Consider the following 23,261-nt stretch of genomic DNA (forward strand, 5'->3'; position numbering starts at 1 on the left):
TAACGTTGAGGTCACAGACTCTGCAGCGTTTCCATCTAATCCTCTGAAATGACAGTGAGTCCGCATGTAATCCTCTCCCCATCCTTGTTATTCATCACAGGAGCGAGTCATTTCATTTGTCCAGATTTGAGATTAATTTAAATGTGTGTGAGTGATAAGATCTATAATGTTTTTACAAAATAACATATTCCATTAAAATGTAATTCTGGATTACACATTAGTTTAGACATTTAGCGCTAGGTGCTATGACAATAAATTAATCAGAATCCATAATTATCATTATAGATGTTACATTATTTATTACTTTTCAGTTCAAAGCCTGGTTTTTGCTCCAGTGAGGCAGTTGGGGTTTTAAACTCTGAGAACTAAACAGCAAACAACAAATTTGAAGTAAAACATAAAAACGATTTTGTATTTTTACTCCAATGCATAAACAATATATCTTTTGTTTTGTTGCCATTGATGAAAATTATATAGCGATAATTATCGTCATTGTTTTACCACCCAGCCCTATAAGAAACTCACCACACTGAAACACAGTCCATGTACATTTACATCTATGGGTCTTATCTTCCCTTTTCACTGAATTCTCTGCCGACACACCAAGTGCACAACAGTCTCATTACAAAGACAATGTGAGCATCTACCACTCCTCCCAATTAACTCCAATTTATCCAAGAGCTCTCAAAAAGCGATCTGAAAACAAGAGTGTGTGTGATACAGCATCTCTGTAACACCAGCAGCTTGTGGGGATCAAAGTGCTCCCATGGGTGGGGGGTGGGGGGGGGGCAAAAGGCTTCAGACTCCCCATAATGCAGTGCAGCCAAATGAAATAATGCAAATCGGGCCCTAATTACCACCAGCTTAGTGTGCGGCTTCCAATTAGCAGCAATTACACTCAGTGTAAATTCACCAACAGAAAGCCTGACAATTACAGAGTGATTATATCAGATTTCATGGGAGGTAAAAAAAAAAAAGTGTTGTGTTTAGTGAGGTTGTAAATAACAAAGCTATTCCCAAACCAGTGGAGAAAAAAAAAAAAATTCGTTTTATTCTTTAATGTAAAAACAGCTTCGGTGTTTGGCTCATGAATACTATCCAAGCATCGGAGACATAATAAATAGTACACACAGACTTCCACTGCTGCAGCACTGAAGTGGTACCATCTGTATTTTTGATGAAGAGTCACATTTTTCCTGTGATTTTGACAACACGCATTTAAGGCCATTTATCACCTCGGCTGCGAGGTAATGAGGGCATCCACTGGACCGGGGTTGCATAATTCTGCCATTACTGGTCCATTGTAATAATCTTCTGACCTCTAGCTTTCAGGGCTGATCTTGAAGTGGGATGACAAATCTGAACTCACGTTTCCAAACACGGGCCAAAAGAAAAATACAGTGGACAAGCTCAAGGTCAGAACCCGGGGAAGGGCTTTTTTTTTTTTCAGTCCACATCTAAATACAAAAATACGGGAACATGTTCAACCTTGCAACATGTACAACTTATGGAATTACACTAAATCAAAAAAAAGAAAGTCATCTCGCTCGTTATCGTGCTTGTTAGCCCTCTTGTATTATTACTATTAAACAAATCACTCATGTCTGTATACATAAGTGCGTCCTGCTCCCGAATTTCATCCAGCGAGGCTGTCTGCTATTCATGAGCACCTCCTCCCCTCTCTCCATCACACAACGCTGTGCCCATTACACGGCACTTACAGCACGGCGCACGTGTGTCTGTGTCAAGTGCAGCAATTCCTCTGCAAGGTGATTGAGACGATCATATAAACACAAGTCTGACTAACTATAATGGCCGCGCAGTTATCACTTCATTTGAGGGTATAAACTAAAAACCATAAAACCATGACAACAGAAACAGTCACCACCTGCTTCAAGGCCTCCGTCCTACATTTTGAATATTTTTGAATAATTTATCAGGTAGTTGATATTGGTTGTTTGTACAGATTCAGAACATCTGATATTACGCTGTATATCAGAGTCACATTTTTATCTTATTAATACCGTTTGTTTCATGATGCTTGTATAATTAGACATAATAATAGCCCCTATAGACTCAGTGGGCACTTTATTAGCTACACATGTATAATTGAATACAATCCAATGCAAATATGGTCCAGAAAGTCTTTTTTGATGCCTATAATTTTCTTAACTTTATTTATTACCTCCGCCTAAGGGGTTATTTTCTCATCTGGGTTTGCTAGTTTGCAGGAATACACAAAAATAAAGGATGGATTTCCATGAAACTCGGTGGAATGATGCAGTATGGGTCAGGGAGGAACCCATAGAATTTTGTTGGAGGTCTCCGAGAATTATGAGTGAATCTTGATGAAAACATTCACACATATTTAGGAGGCTGGTGTTGATGATTGTGTGCAATTCTCTGCTGATCCAAACAAAAATCTGGACCTAGTGGATTTAAATGTATTATAACAAAGAGGGCTACAAACCTGTCACTACCACTGATGTGTGGCTGAGAAACGTTATGTGCTATAAGGCTTATCTTAATTCCACGGGAATGTTGATGTTGAGTGCAATTGTGGTTTAATTCAGTTTTAACATCATAGTAGTGTTACTGTGCTGGAACGCATAATATCATGGCGGGGTTCTAATATTCTGCCTCCCTCTTGCATGAGACAGAAAATTAGAAGCAACTATCTGACATTTCCGTATATTATATTGTAAAGATAGAATTCACTCTAGAGCTGTTCTACTAGTTTTCATTAGTGTACCTAATAGTGAATACTGAGTCTACTTCAGGTATAAAGTCTATTTTCTGTTCCCTTTATTTCTATTTTCTATTATTTAAAATGTTTCATCAACCAGGTATTCTTATCTTAAACTAACAGAGTCTCAACTGTGTTTAAGAAAGTCACCATTTCCAAACATCTATCATCTAGATCTGTTTTTAAGATCACAGATCAAACTCCTCTGGTGCTGAACTTGATGTCACACACAGGAACGTCGGGTGTGAAGAAAATCTACAGCAAGAATAAAAGCTGAAGATCTACGAGTAGAGGAAGCTCCTCGGTCTTGTGCTCTCGATACTGAGGGAACCTCCGTGTTTTATGTCTCCCTTTTCCTGCTTTGGTTGCACAAGAACGCGCTGGATTCCAAAGATAAAGGCGATTTTTTTTTGGCAAATGGTGAAAGTAGCAAAATAAATGGCCTGCTGGTCCCAGGGTGTAATTACAGTGGCTGGAAGCAAACCAATCTATCACGAGGAAGGGTGGGGGGGGGGGGGCTGACACGCTGCAAAGGGGTTAGTCAAAGGAGATAGCCTTTGACTAACTACTGGCCTCAGACAATCGATACTCTGCAGATATTGCATCCAGTGTGAAAGCAGGAGAGAGGAGAAAAAAAGCCCTAAAAACTTCCCAAATGGTTTTTCATTCAGATATTGATCAGCCCCCTTTTATCATGACCTTGCTCCACCAAGGCCATATACTTTCTTAAGGGTATATGAAACTCATAAATCTGAGAGTTGCTACGGAGTCACACTGAGCTGTGAGCAGCAAGGCAGTCAGGCAGGATGGTGTAATTGGTCTTTCTGGGATGGCGGCCTTCATTCATACTTCATAACAAGGATTCCATTACAGTTCTGAGCTGCTGGGAAGATGTCGGACAATAGAGATGGGGTAAAAGAGAGGAAGGGGATCCAAAAGGTTGAGGTGGGTTACAGGAAAATCTCTTATCCTTTCTTATCTCCAGTTCAGGTGACACACTATAGCAACAATTGTACATTGCATAGCCCATAGTCCCAAGTGGGGGTACTTGACCTCAAAAGGTAACTTAGCAGTTTCCAAGGTGTACATGGAGAGTTTCGGCTAGGGGCTGAGCAATATGTCCAGAAATCATATTAAGACAAACGTTTATCAATCGATATTGATAATAATTGTTGATAAATGTAACATTATAATTTTTTTTAAGTTTACAAACTGATTTTTGAGTGAAGGTTGTAGTTTTAATATTTTTTGGGGCAGACAATAAAACAAAACATTTGACAAATCTGAAGTAGTTACACCTCCTCACTGTGCTTGTACAATGCAAAAGCGTTATTTTTTGGTATATTAGTGTTGATGAAAATAATTATAATTGATTAAGATAATTATTGATATTGTATTATCAGCACAAAACTCAACTTACTTGAAAAAAAAATATCTAACTCATTATTTGGTTAAAAATGTTAATCAGACATTTGAGGTTAAGATGAAAATAAACACAAATAGGATTACAAAAAGGTGTGAGTCTGTTCTTTAGTATATTTAATATCACAATAATAGATATAGTAATTGCTACTATAGACTGACGGCATAGAACGCAACTCATGGTCAGAGAAATGGGTAAAAGGTTGGTTGAGATATCACCATCTCCAGATTTACTGAAAACCAACGATAATAATAAAAGAATTCCAAGACCGACACTTTGCCTTTGACATGATTAAATGAACATATTTGGAAGATGAAAGGTGGTTTCAGTAACAGGGCACTTGAGCTCATCTCACAGGGTTGGCAACCACTGCGTGCTTCTGAAAAGAATATACAATTTCCACTATCTTAGTCAAGACTAGTTTTCACTTCAACACTTTCTCATCTTGACGGATTCACTCAGTGTAATTCTGCAGCACAGTCTGGGTCTACACTGCAACACTTAGCATGCTAACATATGGACATCATCAGCTGTTAATATGTTTCACCGTGACATGTTGTTACTGTTCGTTACAGCCCCAGCCACTGTACTGTATATACAGTGGAGGTAAATGTTTTCATTAGGGCTATATTCTTATTCATATCCATGAGCGAGGCTGCACGGTAGGGCCTGCGCGGCACAATGTTTTATGGAACCGACGGAACGCACGTCTGTCAACCTGGAACAGTCTCCCCGGAGATTTAAGGAACATCCTTTTGGTCCCAGTCACAACTTTTCAGTCCCAGACACATGTCACTGCGTCTGATTAATGAGGTGGAGGGTTTCACGTTAAACCCGTTTAAGGGCCTCGGTGCTGCAGATCTCCGCTCGATACAGAGTCTCGTTTACAAAGGATGAGTGTAACCCAAGGCAGGCTCCGATTTCTTTGCACGCCGTGTTTATGCTTTATGTTTATGACAGTATCAAGGCAGATGGATGACGACAAGTCGGGGTCCCAGCTAATTGGTTTTTAAGTAGTCAGAACATGGACCTAAAGGAAACAACTGTCTCTGCCCGAGATGAGACGGGAGCAGCGCACGGCTACAGCTGCCACTGCTCAGTGCATCGGCCCATGTTTGTGTTTAGACTGCGGATATTTATAAGCAAACTAAAATACATTACCAGTAAAAAAAAATGATGGTCAATGTAAAGAAGGGCTCATTTCAAAGATCATCCTGTGTAGATGCATTTTAACTTCATTTTAATTGTAACATTTTACTAAATCATGGTCTTTAAACCAAAGAATTAGTTCAGCCCTAAAGATTAATGTTCAATTGCTCTGTAAAAATGTGGAATGACAACTGAGAAATCTTGTTAACGCATCGGAATCAGGGGAAACTAAGGCTCTACAGTGTTTATTGTATCTCCAAACACAATAAAGCCAATGTGATGTTCAGATAAGTCCGCAGCTGCAGAGTTTTCCATCCAGCAAACAAGACACACTCAACTTTTTACATACTGACTCTCATAATCACTCATGAGCAGGGCCCCGTATACAGAATACTGCAGCTAGACGAAAGGATGTGGGGAGGGAAAATGTCCCCGTCTTGTCTTTGTCTCCATCTCAACTTTTGATGCTTCAGTAACAAATCCCCGTTCCATCCATCGCCCTCTTCTTTTTGGTCTGTCTTCCTGCCGCTCTCGTGCCGTGCATTTCCGAGAGCCAGTGTACTCTAAACAGTTACGTTCTTGTTTCCTATGGTTATAATCTCCCCTGACGTGCCGCAGTCCCATTTCCTTCTTCAGCCCTGCCTGCACAGGACCATAATGTACAGCGTGTCCATAAAGCACACACGCGAGGCAGCGCGGACATTGTGCAGACCTCCGCTTTAACACATGCATTACATTCAGTATTATGTATCATAATTGTGATTTAAGTCTGGAATGGGAGAACACAAGGGGAGATAATTCAGGGCCGCCACAGCTTCTCATGCGATCATTTATTTAAGGAAAATACTATGTGAACATAAATGTCCTCACTGCAGAGAGCAGGGTTTCGTTCTCAGCATTATTAATTGATAACTTGGAAGCGGTACAGTTGTTATCCAGAAGAGGAGGCTCAACGTGAGGGAGAGAACTAACTAGGCCCATCAGGACAGAATATTATAGTATATTATTATTAAATCTGTTTTTGTTATTTCTGTCTCTGGTCCCTCTCTCTGTCGTTTCAAGTTGGTGCGGCAAAGATGGAAAGAGGTGATGTCACATATTTCTGGTTGACCAATCAGGATTGAGCGGTATTGGTGATGACAGTGGTGGAGTTGCTTGTATATGTTGCCACGGAGATGCCACTGTCAATAATATTGGAGCACACCACACCCACATCGTCATGATTAAACCGAGATTTTGAGGCTTGATTTCTGCAAAAACAATATCTAAAATACAGATGTTTTTAATCCAGAATTTAATTATAATTTCAGTTTATATATAAAAGCATTTTATTTTGAAAAACGTAACATTTGAAACCACATCAGAAAATGTTCCTTTGTATCTCCTTAAATTAAATATCTTCGTACAGTGTTATATTGGTCCATGTAGTAGCAAAACTCTGGAGGCTGCAAGGCTGTGGCAAATTGTGACAGACATTTTGCAAAGATTTCTGAGAAGAAGTGATGAGCTGAATAATTATTTAGGTAATTTCATTTGTCTTATATGTTCTCGTAAATAATTACACTCATTATCAGTGATATTCGAAGGAGAGCAGGGAACATATATATATATATATATATATATATTAAGTATTCCACTTCCTATGCTTTCTTAAGTTATGCATCAGATGCTAATGCAGAAGAATTGAAACAATCAACGTATTAGTTAATCAAATGAAGCTATAAACAATTCTGAAAATGATTACATTTTTTGAGTAATTATTAAGCAAAATTTCAGACATCCACTATTTCTAGGATTTGAAATGTTAGGATTTGCTTCTTTTCACTGTTTTGTATCATTGTAAAGATAAAATACATGTTGGACGTTGTCATATCGTTTTAAGCAAAAAGGGATACAAAAAATCATAAAATATTTAAAAGATCAAGTGATAATGAGAACAACAATAATAGTTGTATCACTAAAGAACGGCTGAGGTTGTCTGTAGTGTAAGACAAAAAGAAAAGGATCTGGACAATTGATATTACATACTCATTTTAACGTCTTTGTTTATGTATTACATACAATGCTGCATTTCAAATAAAATCTTTATAGAAAATTCCATCGATAAGATAAATGAGACAAAACCGTTCTCAGTATTTTGCAGAAACACAATGTTAAAATGTCCTCTGTCGTATCGTTAGTGGACGAGAGAGAAAAATCCTTTCCTGGGAGTAACTGTGAACGTTCTGCGCCGGCTTCTTTCCCTCAATGGTGCGCCGGTGAAATGACATAGCACAAGATAAAATAGTAATGCTAATATCAATAGTTTGTCCATTACAGGTCAGCTAACTGTCCAGAGGAACAGTTACAAAGCTGTTCCTTCTCGATCTCACAAGGCCGATCAATACAGGGGCATACTGTTTCAATTTTGCCGGCATTGATTTTCTCTATAACACTCCAACCCCTAAAGCATTCGTCTTTCTGAAGGAAGGAAGATTTGATTTACTGAAGAAAAATTGGAGTGCACATCACAAAGATCTTTTGCCGGGCGGGAGTTTGACGTGCCAAAAGATGGATGTCCCTTGGCTGGGAAGCCTCTAGCCTAAGGGCGTCCATTAGAGCGGTGGTGCTGCAGAAAATGAGTTGCTTATATGAGAAAGGAGGAGCAGAGGGAGAGGACTCGCTGCTCGGGGTGTGTATGTTTTGGGCGGGAGGGGGGTAGAACTAGCTGTAGGTGAGGATTGTTCCAGCAAACTGGGAATTAAAAAAAAAAAGGATGCTGATGCCGCTTTAAAAGGAAAAGAAGAAGACAAAGTAAGAGATGCCAGGGAGTGGCTAAACCTCCATGTCTTGAATAGTGCTTCCGTTTGCCTGCAACCGACCGGCTACATCAGAAGATTGTCAACAACAGCTCTGCACGCTGCCTCTACATCACACTCCAGCCCCCTCTGCAGCTGCAGTCACCTTCCCTCTACTTTCCCTGCTTCCTGCATCCAGAGTGAATTTCCATGGTACATTAGTCAGCCTATTAGAATGCAATAAAGAGAAGGTATAAGAGAGAGGGGGGGGGAGAGTAGTGCTTGTCCCCAGAGACCGAGAGCTGGTGTTCTCCATCATCTGCCCTCATCTCCTCTCTCTGTCCGTCGACTTTGTCTGTAGGTGTCATATACATGAGAGATGATTCCTGACCCAAATAAACACCACAGCAGTCTGGATGCTCAGTGGACCCGAGCTCAAAGGGGGACATCTGCCAGTTGTTTCATTTGTGGCCATCCTGCTACCTGTTCATTAACTTTTTTTCGTCCTCCCACTTAAGAAGACAGCGGGCTGGCATGTTGTACACCTGAGTCTCGAGGCACCGGGACAGGGAAGTACGGACGGACAGGTAGTCGCCCCATCTATCTGGCTGTGGATCTGTCTGTGCCTTGACACTAGATGACAGATTGATACTGCCTTTGTCTGGTGGAGGGAATCCTCCCTGGACGTTCAGTGTTACAACTGAAGTAGTGAAAAGAAGGAACGGCGAAAGGGGAAGGAGTGAGGGGGAATGAAAAAAAAAAGAAATTGCGTGTATTGATGAAGACAAAGGCAAAGAGAGGGAGAACGAGAACCACAGAGTAAAAAAGAAAAGACAAAGCCAGGGAATGGAAAAGGGAAAATCACCTCACACCTCTTTTCTCCGGAGGCCAGGGCCGCTGTAAGCTGGATATTAAGACACAAATTGCATTCAGGCAGGTCACACTGTGTCAGAAGATATTAGACGCCTGCCGTGAGGAAACAACAATTCCCATCAGCTTGCGAGAAAATAATATTTTCATTTTCAGACTCTTTATTGAAAGGAAACTTCGGGGAATACGTTTTTATGGCACGCGAGCAGGCGGGCTTGAGATTTTTACACCAGAGCAACAAAAGGTCGTAATTGTAGCCGTGTCTTGTCTTTGTGCTCCTGGATTTCATTTTCACAGCTGGGGAAAAAGGTTGTGGGTTTCATCGTGTGTCCATTCCTTCCATAGCTGTTCTTATTTACTGGCATCGGTGTTGCTGCACCACACGCTTTGTGTGTATGAGTGGAATTAGGAAAAGCACAGCTCTTGTATCGGGACGCCTGCAGGTATGCAGGTGTGTTTTCTATTTCCTGTGTTCGTCCTTTTTCTGGTGTTTGCAGCAGCAGATGTTTCTCCTATGCCCACAGACCACGGGATCTGGTGCGAAGCTGCACCACCTGACCTTCACAGTAATTGACCAAAAATATTGATGTAATGGCACAGGACTGATTGTGATTTATTAAAAGAGCGCTGCACTCCAAGGCCCAGTGCCAATGGCTCCCTGAGCCCATCGGCAACCATTAGGAAAACCATCAATAGCACAACAGCATAGAAGAACGGTAATGGGGGGACTTTTTCTGGCAAGAGCTCGTAGAACACAATCTCCATAGTAAATAGAATAGCCTCGTGTGAGTACACATGGAGACTAATAGAAAGAAAGAGATGGAGGGAGGAGAGGGAGAGATGGGATCAAGGAAAAGAAAAATATGACAAATCATACAGCACGTTCTGAAAAGAGAAGGAAAACAAAGGCAGCCAAAGATAGACTCCTGATCCAATAGCAAACTAACCCTCGCCAGACGAGTCTCGGGAGAGTTGGTGCAGTCTAACAAGCGTGAGCCAGCGGCCGTCTCCGGCTCACTATTACACACTACCTGCACAAACAGCCATCATTAGGGAATAGCTGCGCTGGATTCTGCTGCCTATTTGGCGAAACAAACACAGAGGATAAGGTTCCCTCTGATCTTAATGGGAGCGGAGCTGTTTAAATGGCTTTCATCTCCCTCCCAAGTCAATGCATCATCCAGCAGCCCACAGCTGACATTTTCACCTTTGAAAATCTAATTTAATCAAAGTCATGAGTATTGGGGGATGAGGAAGATTATGATGAGATTAAAACCATTACACTTGTTTGAATGATTCGCAAGGCGGAGAAAATGACATACTATAAACAGGGGGGAAAAAAAACAGAACCAAAACAGGTGCATCCTCTTGGTTAAAGGCTGGTGCTTCAGTTCAGTAACACGATCTCTTATCGTTTCTTAAAATATCTTGTCCTGTCAGAGATCAAATCTAAAATCTAATGAATATTCCTCATTATTCTAAAATATTCTACCAGGTTTTTTTCAGAAGCAGCTTTTGTTTTACCTGTTGGAAGAGTTTCCCCAGGCTCCGTGTTTGTCAGTCAGGATGTTGACGATCTTCTGGATGAGCTGCGTGGCCGTCACGTGGTCGCGGTACTTGGCCGCCCGGATCAGGTGGTCACACATTTTCTCCTCATCGCGCTTCTCCGCTGCGTACTGAGCACAGTTGGACTGCAAGGGGAGAGAGAGAAGACTCATTACACCTCCTGCAAGTGAAGGCATCACAGATGAGTACAAATACAAAATACTATACAAATGTGTCAGGAAACTGAAATATGCAATGTTTGAATTTTGAAGTATCTTGCAAGTAATATATATATATATAGATGTCGTCCAAACATTTTCTATGAGAAGAAACAATACAGACACTAGCACACATTGTTTCCACCTATAGAAACTCTACTCTGAGTAGAACCAAATGAAAAGCATAGGGTAATTTCTGTCCTCTTGTCATGTTGATTAATAACAGTGGACACGTATTTACTAATGCCCTCCGGCGCACCAAATAACACGATACCCACAATGCACAGGGAGGACATTTTTCTCTGTCGGAATTTGTTATCAGAACGGCCCTTTGAACTCTGCAGCGATGGCGAAAGTAAAACACCTTCTGAAAATAGTGGCTATAATTTGAAACAGTGTTTTGATTTCCAAACTTGATTTCAGAACCAATTCCAGCTCCAAACTCACGCAGCAGTCATGAACTGTTTTAAAGTGAACTACTTATTGAAGGTGAACATAAGGAATGGGACAAAGAAAGAAAAATACATGGGCTGTGACATTCAGATCATGACGTTTACAATGGTGCGATTTTTTCTCCTGCATGTTGCAAAAACGTTTTTAGAATGAAAACACATTCAGTTATTAATGCTGCACTGGTTGCGTATTACTGTCCTTATCAAATTACCTTAAACTAGCCCATCGCTACAACAGTCGCACATTAAGCATTAACCCAGATGCATGGCGGAACAAATGCAACCTGTTTTCCCAAAGTTGCCAGTAAAGCGCTTTCTAATGGGTCCTCCTCTTCAATTTGAACAGCAACATTTCATATCTGACAGAAAATCGATAGGTATAAATCACATTAGAGGGGCTTCTCTGCAGCCTGCTGGGCCTTAATTATCAATCTGTGTCTCTTTGTGTGGCATTAAATTGGGCCTTGACCTTCCATCACGATGACCCGGGAGAACGGCAAAGTAAAGGGAGTATGGGAAGAGGGATTGCTGGGTAAATGTTTCAGCTTTTAAACACAAGAAGCCTTTGCTTTGATGTGCGCGTGTGTGTGTTGCATGCCCATTAATCTTGATCAGTGAAGGTAAAGGGAAGCAGCAATGGGATGTAGAGGAAAGCCGGACCAAAGGAAGTGACTCAGAGCACAACATCTAAAGTCCAAAATGAATTCTAGTTGTGCTCGAAATTAAAGCATCTATTGATTGATTGAAAACATTGGCCAATAGCTTTTCACAGACACATTAGTATCTGGGTTTATGTTTGCCAATATGCGCCGATATGAAAACGTTTTTATTTTCCATGATAAACTATGCAGAAAAGATGTATGTTTGCACATTTAAGTTTATTTTCTTAAGTCAAGTTCTTTATATTTGATTGTGTTTGTGTTTTCTTTCTATTAATGGTTATCTAGAATACATTTTATGGTTAAGCTGTAAAATATCAAGCCTCAGCTACATTTCTTTGTCATTAGGGTTTGATAACGACATCTTAGGAATCATATATAGATAAACAGAAAACAATATTAATCTGTGACAACAGAAAACAACAATTTGTAATCATTAATATTAGAATTCATGAATTTTCTGAAAATAAACGCTCGTGTGGACTTCCCTCCTTAAAACAGATAGAAGTAACAGGCCTCTACAGACTCCATTTCCATCTGCCCCTGTCTGAGACATGTAAAGTCTGCAGGACTAATCAACAGTGCTGGGTTCACACTCATAACCATAAACAAACACTTCATCACCTGTGTGCTGAGGCTACCCAAACACCCAAACCCTCCATGCTGTAATGGGCTTTTCTCATATCCAAAGCCAAAGTCGACTGCAGGAGAAAAGGCCAAATTCACGGACTCTCCCCTAAAACAACAACCAAAAAAGCCGAACACATGAGCAGAGCCATTAAAACCTAAGTCTGCGTTCGCTTGTAAGTGGAAAAGACAAGTCACTGTTAATTCTGGGGGTCATTCCGTTGATGTGAAGTCAGAGAAAATGCACCGGTATTATGAAGAGACCTTATTATGTTATGTTATTATGGAGGTTAAAGCGAATAACTTAATCTCCCCGCTTGGCACCGTCCTGCTTTTTCACTTGCATCCACGTCCACTGATGGGATAAAGGACAGAAAGTAGAAAAAAAAAAAAAAAAAGGGGTCATTTCTGCTATTTTCAAACAAACTGTTCTTTCATTCCTTTTTTCGAAGAATGTCGAGGAAACATAAGAAGTCAATTAAAACTATATGTTCCCCTTCTGCAATTTGGAACACGCCTCCTTTGGAGTGACCAAAGCAGTCAGCGTGGGTATTTTGACAAGAAAACAAGCATAAAAAGACAAGATCAGATATAAGCATTTCCATTTAGCAAGTTAAAAGAAAGCAGCTGGGGGGGGGGGACTGCAGACTATGCTCCGTTAGCTTCCTGCCTAGACAGCCACCAGGGCACAACTTGCTGGCAAGTGAGACCTTTATGACTTGCGACACTGTAATCATGGGCAGCACCTTCCATTACAAGGCCTGGCTGACAGGGTCGGCCGGCGTGGGTGCCTGGCCTGCCGGCGGAGACAGCTCGGTGAAGACGAAATGATAATGGCTGGCATTAATCGAGTCAATTACACTGAGCCGTGTCTCCCACAATTCATCCACAGTTCAAATAAATAAATATGGATGGGCGCTGGAGTTTGGAGGGGAAAGGGGGCTGCTCGAGAGGAGCGAAAAAAGGGGGAGTGGTAACCTTGGTTGTGGGGCAGCATTTCTAAAAATCACATAATGGCACAAAATGGCAACGCACATCGACAGAGACGCAGCCTGAAAATAAATGCATTTTAATCCACTGAACGTTATTTTGAAAATTGCACACACACAATCTTCCTGCTGTTAAAAAATGGTGGTTATCGCTGCAGGTCGCGGATGTTTGTGTGATGCTGATTCCACAAATAATGAGCAGGGGGAACGAGGAGGGGAGTTGTACAGTGGGGGTGTTGTACCAGTGTCAGCCTTATCTAAAAGCTGTAGTTGTTGTCAGATGATGCCTTGGCTCCCGCTCCCCCTCCTCCTCTCCCTCAGTGGGTTGAGAGGGTTAACCAGTATAATAGGCTGGAGAATGGAGGCTCATTACACGATATCAGCCCTATGTTTATCAATTAGAGTGACAGAGAAAGGTCTAGTGGTGTTGCCTCTGCACAGCGAGCCTTCAACAAGCCGCCTGACAAAACCAGGGTCTCACAGTTCTGTCGGAGAACAAGAGGGAAAAACAAAACCCGGCAGAGACGTTATTAAAGTGCTTCATTTGCAATCTCTTGACACTGGTGGCACATCAGGGCTGCACGCTCTCCCAAGGCTGGGCCATCGCTCTGCGAGAATCTCCAATTTCTCACATCCGTCGACAAGCGCTCCCAGAGGCTTTCATTTACGAACGGGCAGAAAAACTGTCCAGCGGAAGGCGAGACATCAGGCTCGTCCTTGTCTGGTATCAGAGAATGCAAATACACTGCAAATAAATTCCTCCTGGAACACACTGGAGGTCTTGGGAGACAAGAGGATGAAATGAGAAAGGAAGATGGGGGGGGGGGGGGGTTACCAAACAAAAGTAGATGCCGAAACCAGTCCGCCAATTGGTTTCAAAGAGATTCTCTTGCACTTGATCTCTTGCCCTCGAGTTTTCAAATTGCAACATAAAATGTCACCAGGGGAATTCAGACAATGGGCCGGGGAAGAAACGAGAGAAAGGAAGAGGAGGGAGAGAAAAATGAGGGCTTAAAAGTACAATGGCGAACAAAAGTCACCAAATGACAATGCCTGACAGCCACTTCAATTCTGAAATGATGCTCCTGTCATGCCGTGCTCCCAAGTATTGATTTTTTTTTTTCCTTCTCTTCGAGCGCCAGAGTAAAAAAAAAAAAAAAAAAAAATCAAATCCAGTGGAAACAGATCCCTGCTGCTGGCACCAGCCCAGGGCGAGCGGCCATCAAGGTTAACGCAGGCGCAACACTTATCAAAGTATCTCTCTCCTCCTCCTCCTCCTCCTCCCCTCGGTGGCTGATCTTTAATGGACTGGTCACCGTGCTCGCCTGGCAGCCTCTTTCATCTCCGCTACCCAGAAACCTCTGGTCCCTGCAGAAGTGCAGCCTCCTCTCACAACATCAGTCTGCGGTGCTGCCACCTTTGCACGATGACTCCGGCTCGGCCTCAAGGTCATGTCACGTGAAAAATCATACATGTCGGCCGGAGGTGAAAAATAGTCAAATGAAAGGAGGACGCCACCAGATGAAAAATACATGTACCCTGGATTTGCTGTTGGCCTGAAATTCTATATAGGTGGTGGAGGGATGGCACCAAATTCTGAATGTGAAGCAGCGAACAGGCTTGATTTTCAAAATAAAATGTGCAAAAAGCCACATTCCTGTGTGGAAATAGTTGTCACATGGACATTTTATTCAGAATTGTGAGCTCACCCTCACCTGCTCAAACGGAAATAAAGAGAATATTTGGCTGGTGACTAAAGAGACGGTGTCAGACTGAAACAAAGAGGTAAAGTCATATTGGGGGTTAGCTGCTCACACATAATGATGGGAGCTGCAGAGGAGGTACCTGGGGACTTCATTACGCCGACAAGACAGCGGGACTGAGCCTACTCTTCACCAACCCTCCTCTTGTACCGCACTTCTCCCTTTTTCTTCCTCCTCATGTCTTCAATGAAACAATCCATTTTGTACAATCCAAAAATAAGCATCTATCAAGAATGGACAGAAACAAAGAGCGAAACACGGTTTTTCATCCCAGGACTTTGTGAAATCTCTCGGTCAAGTTTGCCTTTTTGAAAAACGCAGCCCCATCCTGATGGTTGTGCCACAGATGTAAACACCTTCTCCATCTTTTCCTCTCATTCTCTGTACAACAGATTTGACCATAAGGAGATGCCTGGGCATTCTGCTCTGCTGACAAACTACATTACAGTTACGACAACTACATGACAGCGAGTTACAGTTGGTGGCAGCCATCACTCAGTGTCAGGAAGGTTTAAATATCCAGGGGAGCTGTGATACTCTGGTTCTCCCATATGTGTGTTAGAGTGACCTTGGCAAGTTGCTTCTGGTTCAAGTAAAATGAATAAAGAGGTTTTGGTGTAATAAGTAGGGCCCGACAAAAAAGAAAACACAGACACAAATATATTGAACCTAAATGAAGAAAATATACATAAATACACACCTATCCTGCATTGTTTATTCGTTAAAATAGAAGTTTTCATATCAGACAAAACATTGACGCTGCTACTCTCTGTGAAAGGCCAAGAGGCAGCCCACAATGACGCCACCTGTTGGTTGATGAGGACACTGCATGCTCACCTACACCTGCAACACCATTGGACAGTACTAGCTGTCAATCACCTAGTATCTATGCCCCAATGCATATCATGCTGCATCTTTTATTTGACTCTAAACGGGACCATAATTAACTAAATGAACATCAGGCTGCATTGAAAAAGACTTGAAACTAGTAATCAAGACCATAAAATACTTCGCGAAATATTTACTGACGTTATAAACCAAGTGAGAATTAGGATCATTTTCTCATAAACCTGTGGAGTCGCCCTCTGCGGGTTCATTTGACAAAATACAGGGTTTTTTTTCACTTCCACATTGGCTTCAGTTTCCTTTCCCGAAGTCTACAACCATTTTTAATTACAGTTTATGTGAAAGCCTCCTATCAGCCAACCCGTAAATCAGCTGGGCTCCAGTAATACGCGAACTTATCCGCCAGCTAGTTAAACGTGTATCGCAGAACTTAGCTGCGATAGCACCTCCAGACTCTTCCTGTGATGCTCAGCTCTGTACGACTGGTCTGTGATGCAGCTTCCAGAGACCAGTGTGATGATAATGGAACACAATGAGCATCGGCTCAATGTTAATGTCATTAACGTGGGGGGAGAAGGGCCGGATCGTTTTACAAGCAGAGCAGAGGGAAGACAATGACGCCGAGCACTAATTAGCCGCTGTCGTCTGGCTTTCACAGAATCTCTCAGACAGTCAATTCAATTACTCCATATAACAGCACGGGGATGAATCAAGGGGGTGTATAAAAACGGAAAAAAAGAAAGAATAGAAATGACTTGGGTCTTGCTCACTCTTCCCTATCTGGACCTTCTTATCTGCCCTTGTGGCCCTGAGCCCACCACATTTCATCCCTAATGAACACCCCCATAAAAAGAGGGAGTTCGATTTCTCTCCCCTCCTTTCTATCTCTCGGGCTCCCTCTTCTTCCGGCTCCTCTGGAAGATATCAGAGTCCATCATTTGCTGTGCTGGGCAGCAGCATCCGATCTGCAGATCTCCTTCACATTAAGGATCCCATTAGATAGAGAACCCTAAAAGGTAATTGGATTTCCCCCTAGTTATCTTCATCTCTGTTTCACCCTACGCCCACTGTAATAACTTACTCTCCGGGCCAAAGATAACTCAATTCTGTCCCACGGAGAGCCGGCGAGAGTGTGAGCGAGAAAGGGAGACAGACAGTGAGAGAGAGAAAGCATATGTTACGTCTCTGAGGCAAACTGGTATCTAAATCAAAAGACTCCCCTATCAATGCCTTCTCAAGGATATGAACTCTGACAAAGTGCAAACATAAATTTGTTCTTAAGCCTTAAATTATGCTCATTATTGAGCCTTCTTGGAGATTTGCTGTTTTACCAAAAGAAAACTTCTTATGTGCAGGAAAGTACCGATTGGTTCTGGGTGACAAACGCAACACAACGACAGCCAAAATGAGTCATTTTCTAGGACTCACAAAACAATAACCCACCTATGGTGTCACCACAACACAATACAGAGGAACAAGGCTTTAAAAAACTGGGACATAGCTGAGAATTATTTCAAAACCCTCCAACCCCCCTACCCTCAGGGGGGATGTTTCATTGGCCTGTTATTTTTATTGTGGCAGTGCAAAATGAAACCGTTGGCTCCAGCAGGCTCAGGCTGAGCTTGTATGGAGGCAAAAATCAATACAGCAATATCAGAGCAGGACTTATCAGGGGTTCACTTCTTCCCAGAGGTCACTGAGGAATAACTGCATTTAAGAGGGGAATTCAATTGTGAAACATAGTTTGGGACGTGCTCTGCTGGGTATCTGATTAAGGACGGCCGCAAGACTGCGAACAAAGAGCAGGTTTCAAATGAAAACACACAGAAAATAAAAAACATTGGAAAGTTATAGGTTTCCATTCGGTGTATTTCTGCTCTCAATTGAGTGATAGTTCACGGAGATAGTGCTGCTTCATTTGGAAACATGAACTCTGGCCCTATTCCACTACACATGGTGCTGTGCCCACAACGACTAAGTTTACATGGACAGCAATATTGACCTTATTCGGACATCATTTCAATCATGACGTTTACATGGGTTGCTAATAGAATATTCCATGTCAACATTTCGTCCCACTGACTGTTTACACTCGAAACCAAGGCAGGGGTCATCAAGTAGTTGGGAACTGCAGTATATTGATTCAAATAGGACGTTATAATACAATTAAGACGTACACATGTCTACATAATATGACTAAGACCAGAATACTCCACGTCTTAATTCCATTGTTGTTTATTCCGAGTATGATCATGTGCAGGTTTAGGTGATCAGATCAGTGTCCATATAAACATAACCAGTGTCTTGATGATAAAGATAATATTTTATATAAACATTAATATATATCATTAATATGAATGTAGAAAGCACAGTGGACAAGCATAAAAAATTGTAAATAATTCAATAGCAGATTAATGTCCCTGTTGTTTGAACTCTCTTACCCAGCATGCATCAGAGGCTATTCATTTCATTTTAACTGTGCACTTATCGAAGCTTTATGTAAAAATAGATATAAATTCAGCTAAGTAGCTTATTTCTATGTCCAACAATCTTATCAGGACATTAAGCACATATTTGCACAGAGGATTTGGCCAGAAGGAGGGACGGGAAGAAAATAAAGAGCTTAGACAAAAACTACAACAAGAAAGAAGCTGTTAGATTTGCAGAATTTGGGAGAATCTCTTGGGTGCAGGCTGACTCAAACTACTGTATTCCAGGATAGGAAATACAGGCGGATGCCAGGGAGTTTGAAAAATGCAGAAGGGATAGGGACATGGTTAGAGAGTGCATGTGGCCCGTGGCCACGGCAAGAGGCCGAGGCAGAGCGGGACCATTTGAGGCTGTCGTGTGCAGACTGGCTGCCAAGCCCGTCCGTCTGTCTGTCTCAGGACACACACACTAAGCTGTTTTTCCTTATGTTGCTCTTGTGTCAGACGAAAACAGCTGCCTGCCCGGACTTTTTTGCACATTAACTTTTACAACAGCATTAATACTGTTACTCTTTTTCATTAAGTGGATATGGAGCAGGGTACAAAAAAAACCCCAGAGTGGAACTAAATCATACTCCGGCTCTGTGCCGATAATGATAAGGTCAGCTCATGTAGGATGATGCAGTGCAAATGATTGACACTTGGAGCAGAGTGAGTAATAAGGAGAGCAGGATGCCAATCACACAGAGAGGCGGCCTGTCCCGGGAAGAGAGCAAAACATATCGCAGACAAAACTTTGATGTGCACGAGTTGTGCCCCCACCCCTTTTTGATTGACTTTCAACACTCTTGAGGGAATTTGCTTTAGCCGAATGTAAGAGAGACCCTTCCTTGAACCTTTAGAAAAGCATCACATTTTACTGCAAAGTGGGGGCCAGCGGTGGGGGGGGGGGGGGGTTTAGGAGTTGGTGGGGTTACACACAGTCAGCCCTTCAGGCCAGCACCTCTCAGGTCTGTCTGCAGCTTTTAGTGCTGGCAGGTTCCTGAGAAATGAGGGAGGGAAGGCTGGGAGAGAGGGGAGGATGCCATATTCCTGTCACTTGCAAAATACACCCCCTGCGGGAGTATAATGGACAGGATCTCAGCAGGACAGGAAATTATTTTGGTGAGATCTAGAAAGCAGAGGAGGGGAGCGCAGCAGAGTCCGACTGGGGGGAAAGGGGCAGCGAACGGTGCCCATGGGTCAGGATAGAGTTGGCCCGGCAGCTACACGTGAATGGCGACGTTTGTGCTGAGAGCTGGTGGGAAGAGGGAGGGGGTGGAAGTTATGTTTCAGGGGCAGGGCCTGCAGTTACACAGAGAAGCACAGGGATAAATTAACACTACACAATGTTTGGTTAGCGATATATGTGCCAAGCGTGAGACCGCTCCGGTGTGTGCGTGAGAGAGAGTGTGTGCTCGCGATTAGCACGGGGTTATGTTTGAAAAGTAAACATTTATCCTGCAGGTTTGCTGTGACAGATCCTGAAACCTGACGGACAAGTCATTGGATCAGCTCCTCTGTGCTCTCACTGACTCCTTGTTTTCATTAAGTGCATTCACTGACAGAGGATCTCGGTATCAAACTGTTAAACACTTCTATCAAGGGAGTCTTACAGCAATGAGCCCGGAGCTACACATGGACTTCACTGTCTGCACATGGCTAGTCGAAAGATTTTAGAGAGAGATATGTGACCTGATATTATGCTGCACTGCAATCACTCATTACTCTGGTCTAATAACATCCCCTTATTCTGAGGCTACACTTAAAGATGAAATATGTCAAAGGTCTTTAATATCTCTACAACCATCTGTATGAGAAAGTGTGTAAGAAACCATGGCTGAACACTCTTCTACAGAGAAATGATCCTGATCTTCTGTCAAGGTGACGATGGCTGTACAACTTACTCACTTCAGGAAATCATTGCCTAGTCAGCAGATCACACTTTGAGACAAAACCACCAAAAATGAGTCATATTGAAACAACTGCACCAGAAGCTTAGTCACCTTTGCAGACGTTTGGGAAGCCACAGATTTTGAGCTTGAAGTTACAGATTGTTATTCAAAGTTTGCCAGAGCAGATAAAATCAATATAATTCCTTCAGCTTGACACAATTTACTTTGCTTATATTATTATATTGGGGGGTGATGAGTGAAAATATTCCGATATGATACACCAGCAGATTCAAATGTACACACTCAACAATTTGCAGCTCTAATAAACATTAACACTGGTACTGGAACATATCGGCCGACGTTTACCGGCCAACCGACACAATGGTCAAACTCTGGCTTAGATACTTAGGAATCATGTCAGTGGTTATCTTTGTGCGTGCGTGTCCACAGCTGTACAGCAGCTCACCTCAAACTCTGCATGTTTGTGGATGTCTTCCGCTCTCTGTCGGCTGAGGATGAATTCAGCTTCATTAGCCACACGCACCAGGTGGTCCTTCATGGTGTGACTCAGCAGTCTGAGGAGAGAGAGGAGATGGACGTCGGCCCAGTGGAGAACGCTTAACATCTATTTACATGTATTGTTTACATTCCGAAGCACGGTGCATGGATGAAAATTGATTCAGAATGGAAATATAAGAAAGATGGTAAAAAAAAAAAAATCCTAAAAACTTGACTTTCAGAACATGCAAAACATCTGTTTAAAGCTTGGGACGACCCAGAGACAGAACAACCATGTAATATCCAGAAAATGCCGAAAAAGAACCGTGCAAAATGAGCAGAAAATCTAATTCAGAGACAAAACCAGACCAGATATGTTCTTTAACTGGGGTGCAGGTGCTAATCGATTTCTTAATGATATGCATCTGACAGGAGGGAGATCTGAGCGCATGTTGCTACACGTGTAGTCTACCTCCTACCTCTTCTTATCAGTGTTGATGAAACACGCATGTTATGTGTGTGCGTGCATGTGTGTGTACAGGTCGAAAAAAAACCTCTCTGCAGCCCTAAAGGTCAGAACTGTGCAAAGTGGAACAATAACAGACCAGGGGCCAGAGAGGAGGGCTGCGGGGCCCAGGCTGGGACTGATTGAGGGGTGGGGGTGTAGGGGTCAGGAGATGACTGTAACCTAAGCCTGCTGTTTCAGCACAGGGTAGCAGGGGAGCGGAGGTGCTGGGGCCTCTGCAGCCTCCATGGCCCTCACCAGGCCAGGCTATCAATAACCCAGCCGGTGCCCTTCTTTACGGTGCTGTGCTCCCAAAACTGTGGGCTACATATGGACATAACAGACTTTTAAAAGTGCAGATTTTTACCAGACTGAGGATTGGCTGTAAAAAGGCTTTACTATGAAGCTGATGTCACTTTGGATTCTGTGAGAAATAAAAATGAGGTTACAGACATCATCTCAAGGGGGAAGCAACTATGGTTATTGTAATTACTGATAAATCATTTGGTCTTCAAAGTAATTCTCTCAATGTCAAGATGAGGTCTTCAAAGGGCTTTTGTCCAACGAAGAATCAAAATCAATTTGAACGTTTTACAAAAAGAAGCAGGTCATATTTAAAAGTTAGAATCTAGAACTAATAAATATATGGTATATTTATGTAAACAATAAATAGCTTTCATAATAGCTACAGTTGAAGAATCTTCTGTCATTAAACCAATAATATGACAAATTCAACTCTAATTTCTGGATTGACAATTGACGAATAAAATAATGTCTTGTGATTACAGTAAAACAATTGAGAGCTATTTCTAAATTTCAGTCCAGTTAAATTTAACGCTGCTCTCTCATTGTTTTTTGGAGGGGGTTTATGGAACATGGATAAAGTGTCTTGATTTGTCTTTTGTTGTGGGTTTTAACACAGACTTTGTGGTCACATAAGAGCAACCTCATTAAGGGGAACTACAAATCCTTAATTCCACAAACAACATCGTTGGCCTCATTAGCATTAGAGTGGATTAGGCTCCACTGACTCAAAAAGCTGAGGATCAATAATGTGACCCTCTAAATCAGAAACTGGTGGGAATGAGATCTGTATTAGGATGGGAAGGATCAAATGTCTGCATAACTGAAAAACATTTTCAAGAGACAAATAGAAGACAGAAGTGATGAGTACAGGCTCAACCAGAAAGACACAAACTGACAAGAACGATTTCCAGCGTGTCACAGAGAAACTGGCGATCAGAGCCCCTGTCACCTTCTACCTCGCCCATCTCCTTCTCCCAAATCCCTCTGGGATGAGCAGGTATTGAATGGAGCCTTGAACTCACTAGTCCCCAATCCTCACGCTGCCAAGCCCCTCTGCACCACCAGTCATTGATCGCTGTCCACAATCCTGAATACCCACCCCATCACAAGGGCCTCAGGGACCTTGGAGGGCCCTGAGGCCCTCGTGAGGGGCTGTGAGGTGATCCAGGGATTGGGAGATTGGAAAGCGGACGATGGGTCGAGGTTGGAAAGATAATGAAGAGGTGCGGGTGCAGGGGGAGAGGAAAGCACTCAGCGGGTCAGAGATACATACCTGCCTTCGTTGACCAACTCGATGAAGGCGAGACCTGCGTTCTTCTGGATGGAGTTCTGCCATTCCTACAAGCAAACACACACAATGTCAATGACGGTACAAGAATAAACAAATTATAAATTGGGACATTAATCTGCTACATTAGGAATCAGACCGAAATGACGGCCTTATCTGTGAATCCACTTCTCAACGGCTTTAAAATGTAGCTATTCTCAAGAAAACCACTAGAACAAATGTGAAGGGACTTGCTGG

At 42.4% G+C, this 23,261-nt stretch overlaps 1 protein-coding gene across 8 annotated transcripts in view; it reads right to left on the reverse strand.

Annotated features, from left to right (window-relative positions):
* The window catches only part of lrba (LPS responsive beige-like anchor protein), a 179,758-nt gene that overhangs the window by 83,815 nt on the left and 72,682 nt on the right, over positions 1 to 23,261 (reverse strand). For all 8 annotated transcript variants that reach the window (XM_034585812.1, XM_034585804.1, XM_034585874.1 and 5 more), the window contains exons 34-36: positions 23,010 to 23,074; positions 20,894 to 21,002; positions 10,490 to 10,656 (exon numbers count right to left, since the gene is read on the reverse strand). In XM_034585812.1, the coding sequence (XP_034441703.1) occupies positions 10,490 to 10,656; positions 20,894 to 21,002; positions 23,010 to 23,074 (341 nt within the window). The remainder of the gene's footprint in view (positions 1 to 10,489; positions 10,657 to 20,893; positions 21,003 to 23,009; positions 23,075 to 23,261) is intronic.

This window comes from Hippoglossus hippoglossus, chromosome 1 (genome assembly GCF_009819705.1).
Source record: "Hippoglossus hippoglossus isolate fHipHip1 chromosome 1, fHipHip1.pri, whole genome shotgun sequence".
Classification (NCBI taxonomy): domain Eukaryota; kingdom Metazoa; phylum Chordata; class Actinopteri; order Pleuronectiformes; family Pleuronectidae; genus Hippoglossus; species Hippoglossus hippoglossus.